The sequence below is a fragment of the Tupaia chinensis genome, unplaced genomic scaffold (genome assembly GCF_000334495.1).
Source record: "Tupaia chinensis unplaced genomic scaffold, TupChi_1.0 Scaffold144276_1, whole genome shotgun sequence".
Classification (NCBI taxonomy): Eukaryota; Metazoa; Chordata; class Mammalia; order Scandentia; family Tupaiidae; genus Tupaia; species Tupaia belangeri.
The window spans coordinates 1,682,130-1,699,056 of NW_006204133.1; the positions used below are offsets into that span (position 1 = coordinate 1,682,130).

Here is a 16,927-nt window from a genome sequence, read left to right on the forward strand (position 1 = left end):
TGTCTAATGAGTATACACACCCTATAGCAAAAGTCTCTGTTAAAATTAAAAAACAAACAATAACAACAAAAAACTACAATGAGATACTATATACAACTGCTCATGCCAAGTGCTGGCGAGGATGTAGAGCACCTGGAACTCTCACACATTGCTGGTGGGAAAATAACATAGAAATATTACTTTAGAATAAGTCTGGCAAGTACTTACAAAGTTAACATACACCGACTATATGACCAAGTCTCTCCACTCCTAGATATTTACCCAAGAGGAATCAAAAGCATATGTACAGACACAGACTTGAACATGAATGCTCACAAGTATTTATGCACAATTTTATCTGTAATAAGTCAATACTGGAACAATCCAAAGTTCCATCAACAGTGAAAGGATACATGAATATGGCATACTCAGACAAGGGAAGACCACATGGCAATAAAAAGAATAAACTGTTGATACATGCTGAGAGAATGCAGACCCTAAAAAGAGCCCATTCTGTCTGATTCCATTTATATACAATGTTTTAAAATCCAAACTACCTGAGAGTGACAGAAAGCAGACCAGTGGTTGCCTGAAGACAGAGAGTGAAGTTTAAGGGACATAGTAGACTTTTGGGGGCAACGGGTATATTAATTATCTTGATTTTAGTGATAGTTTCACAGGTGTAACAATAAGTCATGCTTTTCAAACTGCACAATTTAAAAATGTACAATTTTACTGTATTTCATTTATACATCAATAAAAGGTGTAACCTAAGAGCTGTAGAGCAAGGGAAACTGGTTCTCATGTGAAGTTGAAAGAAAGGAAACTCAAGAAGTTTATCACCCATGTGTACGTTCTTGATGGGGAAAAAAAGCATCAGAAAGACAGCATCTGACTTATAAAATTACTCCGGATGAAGAATCACAAATGATTCACAAAGTTATCTTGTGAAAGATAAGCAGATGTTCAATGCAAAGGAACTGTGGAAATCAGGTTAGAGAAGCAAAAGTGTTTCAAGTATAAGCCACAAAACAGAAAATAGTCATTTAGCTATAATAAACAAAGAATGATATTCTCAGACTATATCAACACTAAATGTTGAGAGAGAGGAGATCATCACGATAGACATTATTCTGTTTCTAAAGTAGTGTGAGAAAGTCTTAAACATTTAGGAGTATATCTGAAAACAGAACCCCCAAATCAATGTCAGAATAAAACAAAAAACAAGAAAGAATAAAAAACTGATAGAAAGATGAAACAGATCAGCAGTAAGACTAAATGAGGTAAATTCATCTATTTATAGAAGGACTGTGCCCCCTAAAAAGGCTCAATTATAAACACTTCATACAAAATGATGGAGAAATATCAAAAGTCAAAGAGTGTGCAAAAGTAGCCTGGGTGGTGCAGGCCGTAGCCTACTGGCAGTGCTGGAAGCCACATGACCGACCATGGATCTGGATCCCAAATTGACCTGAAAATACACAGGGGAACACATTAACGATCTTGATAAGCTGGAGGGCTAAGGGAAGGGGACTATGTCATAAGCAGACCCTGTCCAGGGAACCTGTCTCTCCCTCTCTTATACACACATGGGTCTCTCTCATGAATAAAATAAACTTTTTTTTTTTAAAGTAGGGTAATTGCCCCCCAACAAAAGATAAAAGTAAGCAAATAAGGGTTATGCTACTAACTTCAAAATAGAAAGATCTGGCACCTAAAGAAATTTTATGACAGTAAAAATAAAGAAAAAAGAATGGCGTAAAGAATACCGTTACTGAAACATAACCAAAAGAGCAAGAACAGATGAATCACAAAAGAAAAATGGTCAATAAACATGTGAAAATGGTGATCAGTCTCATTAGACAGTAAGTATTCCCTAGAAGACAATGCAATCTCATATCTTCCATCTGACGTGCACAGACCTTTGAACTTAATGAATTCACACCCAGAGATAAGGGTCTATTGAGAATATGCAAGGTTTTCCAAAGACCCTGTGCCACATATGGGGTAAACCTTCTAACAAATATAAGACATAACTACAATGTTTCAAAGGCAACTTCACTGAATCCACTGTTATTAATACAATGGTCTTTACATCACATCCGTCTAAAGTACACATCCGTCTAAAGTAGATTCCTTCTTACCTGCGTTCCATACTCTAGGTTCTCCTGTATCTAAGGACTTCAGCCTCTGCCTTTCTCACTACCTGGGTGCATATTTCTACACTACCCCAACTCTAAATGGGGATATACGGGAGAAGAATGTACTATTCTTCCTAACAGAACAGCCTCGGCAAAAAATATATGTGCTATGTTCTCAAATATTATTAAACTTTCCTGTATAAACGACATGTATTACAGACAAGTTTACCTCTATAATTCAGTGGTTTTCAACTGAGGACAACTGTCCCCAGGAGGCAATTGGCAATGTCTAGAGGTATTTTTGATTGTCACAAATCAGGGGGCTACCAGCACCAGGGAGGCAGAGGTCAGGGTTGTTGATAAACACCCGGCAATGCACAGAACATTCTCCCTTCCACAGCCGAGACACCAAGTTATTGGCCCAATGTGTAATTACGCCATGAATGAAAACCATATTATAACTTGAATTTTATTAAGAAATATCAATAATTTAGATTCTCACCTGTAATAACATCTTCTTGAATTATAAATTCAAAGTGAATGATTATTATAACTGTCTATCTTAGCAGCCTTTGTAGTTCTTAACAGTCTGGAGATACTTGCATATAGGATTATTTTACAAACATGGAATCTAAGTCTCTGAATGGTTCAAATCAGTGGATTAGGGATAACAGGCAAAAGACGGAATTCCAATTTTGTGATCTGGTTCATTATTACATACATACAGGTACACCTGGGAGATATAATACTGGGAGATATTGAATGTTTTGTTCCAGAACACCACTATAAAGTCAATGTCAGAATAAAACAAGTTACATGAATTTTGTGGCTTCCTAGTGCATATAAAAGTTATGTTTATACTATACTATAGTGTGTTAAGTGTGCAATAGCATTATATCTTTACAAACAATGTACAGGGGACCAGGAGGTGGAATGGTGGTTAAGGCGTTGGATACGCCCACACAGTCAATACAGTTCAAGTCCCAGATCTGGTGGCTTGCTTTCCCATTTTTCCCTCTTATCACGCTCTGTGTCTTTCTCTGATCAAATTAAATGAATGAATAAATAAAACTGAATAAATAATTCTTTTTAAAAATTGTACAGACGACCGATGTACACGGGCATAGTAGTTAAGATGCTGGATTCCCACGTAGTCGACCACAGTTTGTGTCCCACACCTGGTGGCTTGAATCTCATGCTGGGTGCAAGTGCATGTGTGCCCAAAATCCCGAGAGGAGAACGAAGAAGGGATTGCAGCATGGTTGTCCCCCCGGGGGGGTGATTTCTTGCTTTCTGTCTTCTGTTTTCATCTTTCTGGCGAGTGCATGTATCCTATAGCAAAAATCTCTTTAAAAAAAAAAAGTATTTATCTAATTAAAAAATACCCTATTGCTAAAAAATACTAATAATCCTCTGAGCCTTCAGTGAACGGTATTTCTTTTGCTGGGACAAGGTATTGCCTCGATATTGATGAATGCTGATTGATCAGGGTGATGACTGCTGAAAGTCCAGTTGCTATGCCAATTTCTTAAGATAAAAATAAACTTTGCTGCATTTGACTATTCCTTTCACCAAAGACTCCTCTGTAGCACGTGCTGCTGTTTGACGGCATGTTACCCTTGATAGCATTCTACTCTTCTTTCAAAACTGGAGTCAATCCTTTCCAACTCTGCGGCTGCTATTATCAAGTAAGTTTACATAATAGTTTATATCTTTTGTTGTCATTTCATCATTGTTCATAGCATCTTCTCCAGGAGTACAGAGTCCATCTTAAGAAACCATTTTCTCTTACCCCTGAGAAGCATCTCCTCATCAGCTGAAGTTTTGTGAGATGGCAACGATTTAGTTGCATCTTCCCACTCCTCAACTTATTCCAGTTCTCTTGCTGTATCGACCACATCTGCAATTACTTCCAGTGCTAACATCTTGGACTTCTTCAAAGTGGTCCATGAAGGTTGGAATCAACTTCTTCCAAACTCCTGTTAATGTTTATATTTTTACCTCCTCCCGTGAATCACAAATGTTCTTAATGGCATCTAGAAGGGTAAACCCTTTCCAGAAAAGTTTCCAATTAACTTTTTATCTGAGGAATCACTGTATATGAGAGCTATAGCCTTACAAAATGTATTCCTTCAATAACATTTTAATCCAAATCATCTCTCGATCTGCAGAATGCATGTAGTTAGCAGACCTAAAACCAACATTAATATCCTATATATCCCCATCAGAGCTTCTGGGTGAACGCATGCATTGTGAATGAGCAGTAATATTTTATAAAGAATCTTTTTTTATGAGAAGATCTCAACAGTGGGCCTAAAATATCCAATAAACCATGCTATAAACAGATGTGCTGACAGCCAGCCTTTGTTATTCCATTTACAGAGCATAGAAAGTAGATTTATCATCATTCTTAAGGGCGCTAGGATTTTAGAATGGTAAATGAGCACTGGCTTCATTTCATTAAAGTCACCAGCTGCATTAGCCCCTAGTAAGAGTCATCCTGTCCTTTGAAGTCAGGCACTGAAGTCTTCTCTAGCTATCAAAGTCTAGGTGGCATTTTCTTCTCCCAAAGAGCTACTTCATCCACAGTGAAAATCTGTTCAGTATGGCTGCCTTTGTTGTCTCAGCTGGATCTTTTGGATCACATCTTGCTGCTTCTACATCTACAGTTGCTGCTTCACCTTATGGGACAGCTTCTTTCTCTAAACCTCATGAACCAACCCTGCAAGTCCCAAACTTTCCTTCTGCACTTTCCTCACATCTCATAGCCTTCATAAAATTAATGAGAGTTAGGGTCTTGCTCTGGATTATGCTTTTGGCTTAAAGGAATGCTGTGACTGGTGTGATCATCTATCCAGACCCCAGAAACCTCCATATAAGCAATAAGACAGGTTTGCTTCCTTATTATTTGTGAGGTCATTTCAAGTAACATTTTTCATTTACTTCAAGAATTTTTCCTTTGTATTTACAACTTGGCTAACTGTTTGGTACAAGAGAATTAGCTTTCAACTTTTGGACATGCCTTCCTCACTAAGCTTAATCATTTCCAGCTTTTGATTTAACTTGAGAGACATGCTACTCTTCCTTTCATTTGAACACTTAGAAGTCATTGTGGGGTTATTAACTGGCTTGATTTCAATACTATGTCTCAGGGAATACAGAGGCCTGAGGAGAGGGGTAGGCAAGGAAGAGAGAGTGAGTGGAGCAGTTAGAAAACACAAAATTGTTAATTAAGTTCACTCTCCCATATCTGTTTGGTCTGTGATGTGCCAAAACAATTGCAAAACACTGAAGATGATCATCATGGATCACCATAACTTATGTAATAATGAAAAGGTGTGAAACATTGTGATATATTGTGAAAATTATCAAAATGTGACAGGGGTACAAAGTGAGCAAATGGTGTTGGAAAAATGGCAACCACAGGCTTATTGGATGCAGGGTTGCCATCAACCTTCAATTTGTAAAAAATACAACATCTGCAAAGTGCAATAAAGCAATATGTGGTAAAATAAGGTATACCTCTATTATGAATATCCCTAATAAGACTATGTATGCTTAGTACTGACTTCTTTTAGTTTACATGAACTGAAGCTGGCCACATTACTGCTAACAACTTTCACGTGACCACTCTTACACTGCGTTACTGTTAAACAAAAGGTTTAATTTTGTTAGAAAAAATTCAACTAAATGAGATTTGCTATGGAATTTGATGTATACAGATGTTTACAGTAGTAGATATGTTTACCCTGATTTGATCATTATACACTGTACTCACGTACTGAATACAATACATACTCCATAAATATATCTTGTCCTTAAGTCCTGAGGACACTTGAAATCTTGGAATTTCCTTAGTAGTAAAAGTATCTTGGTATGTATGAGTCCCATGGATCGTACCTGCCTTTAAACCTAGTGAGATGCCTTTATACCTTGTGAGATAACTTAAGATGAAGGCTGGTCAGCAGAAAATCCAACCATGTCAGGGGGCTAGGGTTTTGAACCAACCCAGCCTCCTGCCAGGAGAAAGGAGCTATCAATTAGTTCAGTCACATGGTGACCAATGATACAACCAGTCACACCTACATCAAGAAACCCTAATAAAAACTCTAAAGACTAGAGCTTCATGGGTGATAAACACTTCAATGTGCCAGGAGGATGATGTGCTCTGATCCATGGAGGGCACACAAATTCTGAATTTGGGACTCTTCCAGACCTTATCCTCTATGTCTCTTTAGAATAAAACTGTAATTGTTACATATAGGTTTTCTGAGCAAATTATTGAGTCTGAGCGGGGTTCATGGAAACTCCCTGAATTTTCAGCTGGTTGGTCAGAAATGCAGGCAGCCTGGGAACCAACAGTTAGCATAATGGCGATGTCGCTGGACTCCCACATAGTCAACCGCGGTTTGCATCCCGGACTCGGTGGCTTAAAACTCATGCTGGGCGCATGTGCGTGCGTGCCCAAGATCCCAAGAGGAGAATGGAGGAGAAGGGATTGCGGCGTGACCAACCCCCCTGAGGGATGATTTCTCACTTTCTGTTTCTATGTCTCTCTCTGTCTGTCTGGCGAGCGCACGTGCCCTATAGCAAAAACCTCTCAAAAAAAAAAAAAAAAAAAAAAAAAAGAAAAGAAAAAAAGAAATGCAGGCAGCCTAAGGACCTTCAAACTTGGAACTAGTGTCTGAACTGGGGGCTGTCTTGTTGGAAACTATGCCTTTTAACCTGTAGATTCTGATGCCAACTCTGGATTGTCAGTAACAGAACTGTCCTACAGTATACCAGTAGTGCTATATATTCTCCATAAGAGAATGTTTCAGTTTGTTTTAGACTTTTAGGCACAGATTTTCTTATGTAAGGACTTTATGGTTCTGGAAGTAAGGTATTGTGACATTATTTGTGTGGGTCTTCTTAGTCAAAGGTTGGCAAACTTTCTGTAAATTACCACATATTAACTATTTTAGGATTTGTATCATCGTATGAATGCAACCAAGGGATAGTACACAAGAAATGAGCATAAAACTTTATTTGCAAAACTGGAGGCAGACTGGATTTGGTTTACAAGCAGTAGATGACCAACGTCTGTTCTAAATTGTCTTGGGAATGAGTTTACTGCTCTTTTAAGAGAGAAAAGGAGAAGGAGCTGTGTTTTGACTTGTACAGAGGTCTCAAATTACTGAACTTTTGTCTTGATTAAAAATGAGGTACTTCTATTACAAAAGAAACATGCTCTTACAGAAACTTTGGAAAATACAGAAAAAACAAAAACAATTCTAAGTAAGTGAAAAGACTTCAAAAAGCTCATGAAAAATAGAATTGAAGTATGAGTTTATTTTGGTGCAAAAATTTTTGAAATTTCTTCATTTTTTAATATGCATTCCCCATGAATTTTCAAAAGACCATATACCTTGCATTTATTAGATATTCTAAATTCTTAAATATATAAGAAAGGCATTAATTTTATGATCATTTTACAGATGAGTATATTAAGATACAGTGAGTTTAAGTAACTTAACCAAATAAGTAACTAGTAGTAAAATGATAAAGTTAGAATCAAAACGAAGCATTTGTCTCTAAAACTTAAGTTCTTTTAAGTTTATTTACTTCTTCACAGGGGTAGGGAGGAGGAGAGGCACTCTTGTCAGGGGTTCACCACGCCATGATCCTTCCCCAGCCCACCAGGATCGCAGACACACCAGGAATGTTTAGGTCAACCCAAGTTCCAGACCTGAGCCTCCCATGTGGCTCCAGAATCTCACAGCGGCTGGGAGTAGTAACTTTTGAGTTAGTTCTTAACCACTGAGTAAGGACACAGTGATTACCCTTGTATCCCACTACTCAAATGTAATACAAGTTAATATTTGATTAATCTCTTTTATCTCCTTTCAGTAATTTTTTTTAAACATAGCTTTCTCACTTTCCAGTCAGTTTTTATACTATACCAGTCAATTTGATACCCAGAGCTGCCATTTCTCATGGCTGATTACCTAAGGAAGTGGGGACGTGTGGGACACGAGGAAGGGCCTTATCAGAGCCAGTGTCTGCACAGCTCCCTCAGTAATAGATAGCTGCTTCAGACACAACTTTTCTCCTCACTGTTATTTGGTGAGTGAGGGCGGAGCTGTTATCTGAACACAGGTTTTGTTTTTTACTGCAAATTCTGAGTCCAGAAATATCTTCTCCCCACTTCATGCTGATTTTGACTCCATACTCCCTTCACATAATTTGCTGCCCTCCGCTGTCAAAATAAGTGATACAGAAAGTATAACTAGTTTGAAAACAATCTTTAGGGACCAGCAGTTAGCATAATGGCTATGTCGCTGAAGTCCCATGTAGTCGACCGTGGTTCAAGTCCTGGACCCGGTGGCTTAAACTCACGCCGGGCGCGTGTGCATACGTGCCCAAGATCCTGAGAGGAGAATGAAGAAGAAGGGATTGAGGCATGGCCATCACCCTTGGGGGGTGATTTCTCACTTTATAATCTCTCTGTCTCTCTGGCAAGCGCACACACCCTATAGCAAAAACCTCTCGAAAAGGAAAAAAAAAAAAGAGAGAAAACAATTTTTAAAAACTAGGAAGAATGCCAAAAAATATTAAAATGGTATTAAAAGTACACAGACAAACCTCATACCTTATAAAAAAACTAACTTAAAATGGATGAGTTTAAATATAAACCAAAAAAACCATAATAAGACTTTTAGATAAAACACATGAGAAATGAGAACATTTTTTAGGATACACCAGGCTAAGCAGAGTTCTAACACCAAAGACTTGGCAACAGATGTATAATCCATAAAGGAATTTAGAACTTGCTCTGCAATACACCAGGTAAAGATATAAAGACAAAATATAAGAGAATATACTTGTAAGGCACCTATCTAACAAAGGACCTAGTTTCTACAATACATAAAGAACTCTTGAAACTGAACAGTGAAAAAAGCCCAAATAACCCAATTAGGAAACAGGCAAAAGATTACAACATACATTCCACTGAAAAGGATATACAGATGGTAAAACGGACATGAAGTGCTACTCAACATCATTAGCCATCACGAAAATGCAAATTAAACGTCCCCATGCCCCAACACACAAAATAGCTACAACACCAAATGCTGGCAGAAATGTAGAGAAACTGGGTGACTTGCACATCGCTAGTGGACATATAAGGACTCTGGCAAAACAGATTAATAATTTATAAAACTAAATATGTGGTTATCATATAACCAGGCATCTGCACTCCTGGTTATTCTCCCAAAGAAATGGAAATGTTCGTTTGCACTGTGTATAAATAAATGTTCATAGCAGCTCTATCTGTAGCTAACAAAAACTGGAAACAACCCAGATGCAGTTCAGTGAGTGGATGGTTTAAAAAAAAAAATGTGGGAAATCGATACCATGGAACATTACTGAGCAATAAAAAGAAACATATTGATACATACAACCACTTTGGTGAACCTCTTTGGAAGACTAAAATTAGGGCCCCTAATTAAGTGTTTAAAATTACATTTACAAAATATGATGTCCTAGAGATAGGAGTGATAGGGAAGCAAAGGCTGCCCAGCCTGAGCTGATCACCAAAAACCCACCCCCAGCCTGAAGTGGGGAGGAGAGGGTGCTCCAGCCCATGTGCCACATGACTGGATTACCGCCTTTCAGTCTACCTGTCCAGCTCAGCCTCCAGCCACACAGAGAGATTTGGGTATACAGGAACCAAACACTTGAAGACTGTGATACTAGAGAGGGATTCTCTCCCCACAACCCCCCAAGCAGTAAAAGGAGAAAAACGCCCCTCTGAACATCTGAACCCTAAACTCCCACTAGGGACATCACCACACTGTTACCCACAGTTGGGGGGAAGAAATCTGAGCTAACTCACACCACAGGGAAGGGCGTGAGTGCACAGCTACAGAAACCTACTCCAAAGGAGTAGGAAGAAGTGAGTATACCACCAGATGACTAAATACCAAACCACAGTCCCAAGAAATAGGAGAAAACCAGGAAATACCTTCCCTTAAAAGAATTTAGTAAGAGCTCACAAACATTAGATAAAACACAAGAGATCACAGAAATGTCAGAAAAAGAAATCAGAATATTCACAATAACAAAACTCAATGAGATGCAAGAGAAAACAGACAACGAATTCCAGGAGATGAAAAAATCCTTTTGTGACTTGAGGAAGGAAGTCCATAAAGAGACAGAAACCCTGAAAAAGAGGCAAAAAAAACTTGTAGAGACAAAGAATATGATGAAGGAAATAAAAACCTCCCTTGAAAGTATCGACAGCATATTGGACCACACGGAAGAAATAGTTTCTGACCTTGAAGACAAAACCTCTGATTTAGTTCAAGCATAAATAAAAATTTTAAAAATGACTTTCCATACTTAACAAACTTGAAAAAACAAAACTCTGCTAGTGCTCTCAATTCATGAACATTCTGGAGCTTACTTTCCAGCATCTTAATTCTTATAATTGTGGTAGAATAGTGAAAAAAGTAATTAGCTTTTTCTCTAGACTTATAGTCATTTATTTATAAGAAATTTAATAATTAATAATGCTTATAAACAGATTAATGCTTGTAAGTAAAAGAAAAACTTTTATTATTCTATCTTACAATTTCTCAAAAGAATAGTGAGGAACAGCTGACCATTCTGGTAAGCTAGGATGGGAATGATGGTTTGAGATATTTGACCAGGACATCCTATGGTGATGAGTCTTAACATAGATTCTTTCTGTTCAGAGGCAGATTCCTCAGTATCTGTGTCCAATCATGAAAATTGTTGAATCTTTATGTATTCTATATACCAAATATTATATGACAATGGCCAAGGCCATTGAAGCCACAGAAAACATGGGCTACGGAAAATACATTTCTTTTTTTTTTTTTTTTAAAACTCCCAGAGGACATGTTCACTCACCAGAAAGAGAAAGAGAAGGGAAAAAAGCATATCCCAATCCCTTCTCCTCTATTTCTTCATCCTGTTGAGACTTGGGGCACACATGTACATGCGCCATATGAGTTTTTCAAACTACCAGGCCAAGATTTAAATCATGGGGGGCCATGAGGGATTTGGTTCCCTTAAGTAGTAGGCTACAGGGCTGGCCCAGGAGTTCATGACATTTCATGGAATGCATCTGAGAGGACTGTACATGCATGAAGAGAAACAGAACTAGATATGGTGGGTACTTACTGGAGGATGGATTCCTTCTCAAGTAACTGAACACTACGAAAATTATTTAATTTCTTTGAACCTCACTTTTCATACATTTAAAAAACATTGATACCAAGTCTAGTCTTTCTAGCAAATATTTTATAAGTTCAGCAATTTTTACTGATTTGCTATCAGTTTTGAGAATATAAAAAAATAACTGAGCCAAGTCACATAAACTTAACATCAATTCTAGATCTGCAAAGAAATATTCTCAGGCAAAACAGACATTTTAAATAATATAAAACAAGGCTGTTGCTTTGATTCTCCCTGCTTTAGTTTAAATCTAGTTTGAAGAAACTTGATATATCCCCTGCCACAAAAATGCTACACATGCATTCTTCTGTTCTAATCATAAGAACTAGGAGTTAGGAAACAATCGAGCCTATTGGCAAATCATAGTTGGAAAGAATAACATGCCAAAATTGAAATAGTTGTTTCTAGGACACGATCTTCCGCATGAAAATGAACAATTTATACACATCTATTAGAAAGAGTGCTATCTTCAGCTACACTGGAGCTATACAATACACTATATATAGCATCCTAACATCAGACATTCTGTAGGAGTCTTAGGTTTTACTGTGACTCAGAAACTAGCTGATACCACTGTCCTCAACATCTTCCCATAGAAATCTGAGGTCTCAACCAAGATCTTGGTCAAGATCCAGAGAGTATTAGCAAATCACATGCTAGCCCACAAGCTCTTGCACAGTCAAACCCATCGAGATAAAGTCTGATGGCATCCCTCAGTAATTTTCAAAATAGATTATCAACTTGCAACCTACAAGTCTAGTTACTAATGGACATAGATCCTTCATCACTCAATAAAGAACAACTATGCTTATGTAATTTTCCAAAAATTAAATTCTGATCTGTCTGCCATCCAGATTCTGCAAACCACCACCAAAAGGGAGAGATTTAAAACATTAATTCCTATAGAGAGGTTCTCCAGCTTCTCATAAAGATGGAAAAAACACATTAATGAACTAGAAAAGAGAAACGAAGATCATTTTTTAGTAGAAAGTTTTTACTAAATTAGAGTTAGCTATATTATCTTCAGTATTCAGTTTTAAAACATAAAATCCTATGAAAAGACTTTCTGCAAGTATAATACAACTACTCGCTGCTTTGTGCTATTTAACATCTCTTTGTGAAAGTGTGATTGATAAATTTAAAATTTTAAAAGAAAAGTTTTGGCTCCCAGAAGACTTATTCGCTTCACAGTTGGAGAAAAAGGTTCTTAAAATCTATCATCTCTTTTCTTATTTTTGTTTGTTTGTTTGACTTAGTGTATGAAACTTAATTCTACGTTTATGCTAAATACAAACAGAAATCTCATTCTAGCTCCCTAGAATTATTTTCTCTTTTGTCTTGATTTAATTTTTACTTTCCTCCCTTTGTTAAAAACTATAGGAAATATTTTTTTCTCAGAACGATTTAAGTCATTTATTTATTAAAGATAAGCAAAATTATACCATAAGCGTTATTATATAATAAAAAGACTTAATAATACCCAGAGTGAGAAGGCCGGGATTCCAGGGCCAGTCTCATTACCACAAAGTCAAGAAATTTTTGGCAACTGTCTCAACTAACCTTTGAATATGAAATTAATAAAAATGATCAGTTATGCTACCAAGCAGCATGGTACTTAAAAAACAATCATTGTGAAGATGGAAAGTAAAGGCAAGCACAGGATAGAAGTCTGGAAGGAAGGAGAAAACACACAGCCATAAAAATCAGATGGTTAGCTAAAATGGCTTTTACGGTCTCTTTTCAGCTCTGAAATTCTGGAACTGATTTTTTATCTAGGAAGACTGAAACAGACTACATGGTGATATCTGAACTAGGTCTGAAAGGAACTAGGTCTGAAATATTTACCAGATTAGACTTTCTAATTTTGTATATAACATATTTAAAGATGTGGCTTAGGGTGGCAAGCAGAACAGAGGCAAAGTCTACAGACTTTCTAGAGAAGTTCTCTTCCATATAAATATTTTGAGGTCCAACATTTGAATTTAGGGTCTCACTCACGGCTCAGAGAGCTTACCATAGATTCCGCTGCTCCTTATCTGTCCCCACCCACCAGATCCACAGGTGCACACACTTGCCACAGACAAATTTATTTACAAGGTTTTACCACCACGAGAAGTGTCTAAAAGATCATTCATATAGCTCATTATAATATTAATTATTCTACTTATCTATCTATAAGTAAAGGTCATAAAATATATTTCAGGAGAACCAGTTACATTTTTAAAAGAAAAATAATGAGCTATTATTCAAGGCTTAACACTAAACTAATTCTTCAACTTAAAAAACAATTACCTGCAGCAGCCCTCCATCATCGAAACGCAGCACTTCTATTATGCTCTCCGACTGAATGAATGCTGTGAAGGAAACAAAACATACTATTACTTAGAGGAACATAAATTTGATTTAAAAAAAAAATTTTACCTTAAAGTTAATTAATTCAATTTTATATTTAGAAATATACTGTTTCATGATGATGGTTAAAGAGAGAAATATGTCTAACAATTCTAGATATTACCAACTACACAATGATTTAAAATAAAATAATGTAACAGAGTAACGAGTCATTTCAACAACCTATAGGCTATGGAAGTTGCTTTAAAAATATCTATTCCCAGGACCAGCAATTAGCGTTTAATGGCTATGTCCCTGGACTCCCATGTAGTTGACCGCGGTTTGAGTCCCGGGCCCTGTGGCTTAAACTCACGCCTGGCGTATGTGTATGCAAGCCCAAGACCCCAAGAGGAGAATGGAGGAGAAGGGATTGTGGCGTGGCCATCCCGCCGGAGGGTGATTTCTCGCTTTCTGTCTCTGTCTTTCTGGCGAGCGCGCACGCCCTATAGCAAAAACCTCTCAAAAAAACAAAAACAAAAACAAAAACAAAAAACTATTCCCAGTATACTGCAAGATAGTTACAAAACAGTCAAATCCACCTGGATCCAGCTAATTATTTTCACTTAATAAATTGAAAATATCATAAATACACAGAAAAGATCGCTAGAGTATTATATTTTTCAGAAAAAGTAAAAGGCTGAAACTCTATCATCTGTTCTTGTATAGTGATCATATGAACTGGAATTAACAGTCAAAAATACTTAGCAAGGAAGTGAGTGGGGAAAATGGCAAAAGATTATCCTGTTCCAAGAAAGAGAACAATGCAAAGATATATAAAAACTAGGACCAGCAGACATCATGATGGTTACATAGCTGGATTCCCATATAGTCAGCTGCAGTTCAAGCCCTAGACCTGGCACCTTAGAACTCATGCCTGAAGTGTGTGGATGCATGCCCAAGCATGTGGGTGCGTGCTCAAGACCCTTAGAGGAGAATGGAGAAGGGATTGCACCATGGCCAACACCCCTCCCAGGGGGTGTTGTCTGTCTGTCTGTCTCTCTCTCTCTCCCCCCAGTGAGCGCATGTGTCCAATAGCAAAAAAACTCTTAAAAGAAAAGGTATATAAAAACTAACATAGTCATACCATACAATATGACATTCACGCTACTGAAGTTATTAGAAACCTTATGTCCACACAAAAATCTGCATGCAATTCCCTACAGCTGTTTTATTCATAATCGCCAAAACCTGGGCATTACCAAAGTATCCTTCATAGGGTCAATGGATACTCAAACTGTGACACACCTATACAATGGAGTACTAGTAAAAGAAAAGGCTGCTACTGTATGACTCCAAATACATGACATTCTGGAAAAAGCAAAACCATGGCAAATATAAAAAGCTCAGTGGTTGCTAGAGTTGGGGGCTGCTAGCAGGGTAGAGAAGAAAAAAGCTTGAATAAGTGAAGTACAGGAAATGCTTTCAATTTAGTGAAACTATTCCTTATGATACTGTAATGGTGGACACATGACATTGGGCATCTGTCAAAATAGAACTTTAACAACATAAAGTTAAATGTGTGCAAAATTTAAAGATTCATTTAGGAGATCTGGAGTTTACCAGGATGGAATACAGATCGTGACAAAAACATTTTAAAAACTGTATTACAAATGGATAAAACCAGCTCACCTAGGCAGGGAGGGGAGAATGCTGGTTTAATTAACTGGAAATGAGTACAATCTATAAGACCAAAGGTGAAAGAAATTGTACATTATATTCTGTACTCTAATTGCTAACGTTTTTTCCCAGGGGAGTTTGGGTCAACAATTCTGATGTCACTAAACACCTACACTGGAATTAAACAACTAAATACATGGATGGTGGGAGTCAGGTTTCTCACGCTTAGAATATCGGTCAACACAGAAGCAAGGGGTGGAGGCTACAAGGGTTCACTTAGTAATGGATTGGAGTTGGTGACATTAGTATAAACATATGTCTAGCAAAATATAGATATTGTAACATTTAGGACTATTTACAGATGCCTACACATATAGATTAGATACAAACATGTATTTCCTTGCTCTGTCAACTGAAAGGGCCTAGAAGCAATGACGGCAGTTGCAAACCTAACTCCCAGGTCTTAGGTTCTAATATTCACCTCCCCAAAAAAGGAATAAAAGCTTCCTGGAGAAATGTATGATTCTAGAGCTCAGGCAGGAAATACAGAAGATAGGAGTGGAGCATCTTACAGCTAGGAAGTAAGAAAGGACTACATTCATCCTTTGGTATTCGTGAAGGCTTGGTTCCAGGAACCCCTCAAAGAACCCCCTGAATGACCCCCCACTGAAGGATACCAAAATCCATTTTGCTCACATAAAATAGTGTGGCAATTTGCATAAAACCTATTTACATGCTCCCATATACTTTACATTATCCCTAGATTACTTATAATACCTAATACAATTAGTTGTTAGACTGTATTTAGGGAATAATGACAAGAAAAAAGTCTATACGTGTTCACTGCAGACACATCCAATTTTCTTCCCCCCCCCCAATGTTTTATCTGCGGTTGGCTAAATTTATGGATGTGTAACACAAAGATATGGAGGATTTACTGTACCAAACAGAGAGACACACACTCAAAAATTCCATTGATGTAGACGTGTACAGGGAACTTAAAGAGTCAACAGAAAGAACCACCAAATCACCACCGCTGGAACAATCTGAGCAACAAAAATATAGTTCTGGGCTATAATCCAAAGTGTAAGATCTGTAAGTCCATATGATATAAATTATTAAATAAATCAATAAGGGGGAAAAGTCACATTTCCCATACAGAGTAGTTCCAAATAGTTTATGTAGAAAGTCTGTTATTTATAGAAGGTAGAGCGAAACTCCCCTCATGAAGTGCAGGATACATACAGTGTCTTCATTCTAAAGTATGAAAAGGAAAACCTGACAAACCTTACCTCGGCCACATGGAAAGACCACTGGTAACTGTAAAAAGTCACTTTTACAGTATGCACTCAGATATGATATAAAACAGCACTTCACTCCTACAGTCTTCTTTCCAAAAACCCATAACCCCAGTCTAGTCACAAGATAAACATCACAGAAATCCCATGGAAGGACATTTTACAAAACACCGGACTGGTATTCCTCAAAACTATATAGTAAGATCATCAAAAACAAAAAAGTCTGGGAAACTAGATGTGACAGACAAGAGGAGCCTA

At 37.4% G+C, this 16,927-nt stretch overlaps 1 protein-coding gene across 1 annotated transcript in view; it reads right to left on the minus strand.

The window, feature by feature from the left end:
- The window catches only part of TMEM131 (transmembrane protein 131), a gene marked incomplete at both ends in the record, with an annotated part of 163,962 nt that extends 150,245 nt beyond the window's left edge, over positions 1 to 13,717 (minus strand). The window contains 1 exon segment of the mRNA XM_027767558.1: positions 13,656 to 13,717. Coding sequence (XP_027623359.1) covers positions 13,656 to 13,717 — 62 coding nt within the window.
- Between the last annotated feature and the right edge of the window lie 3,210 nt (positions 13,718 to 16,927).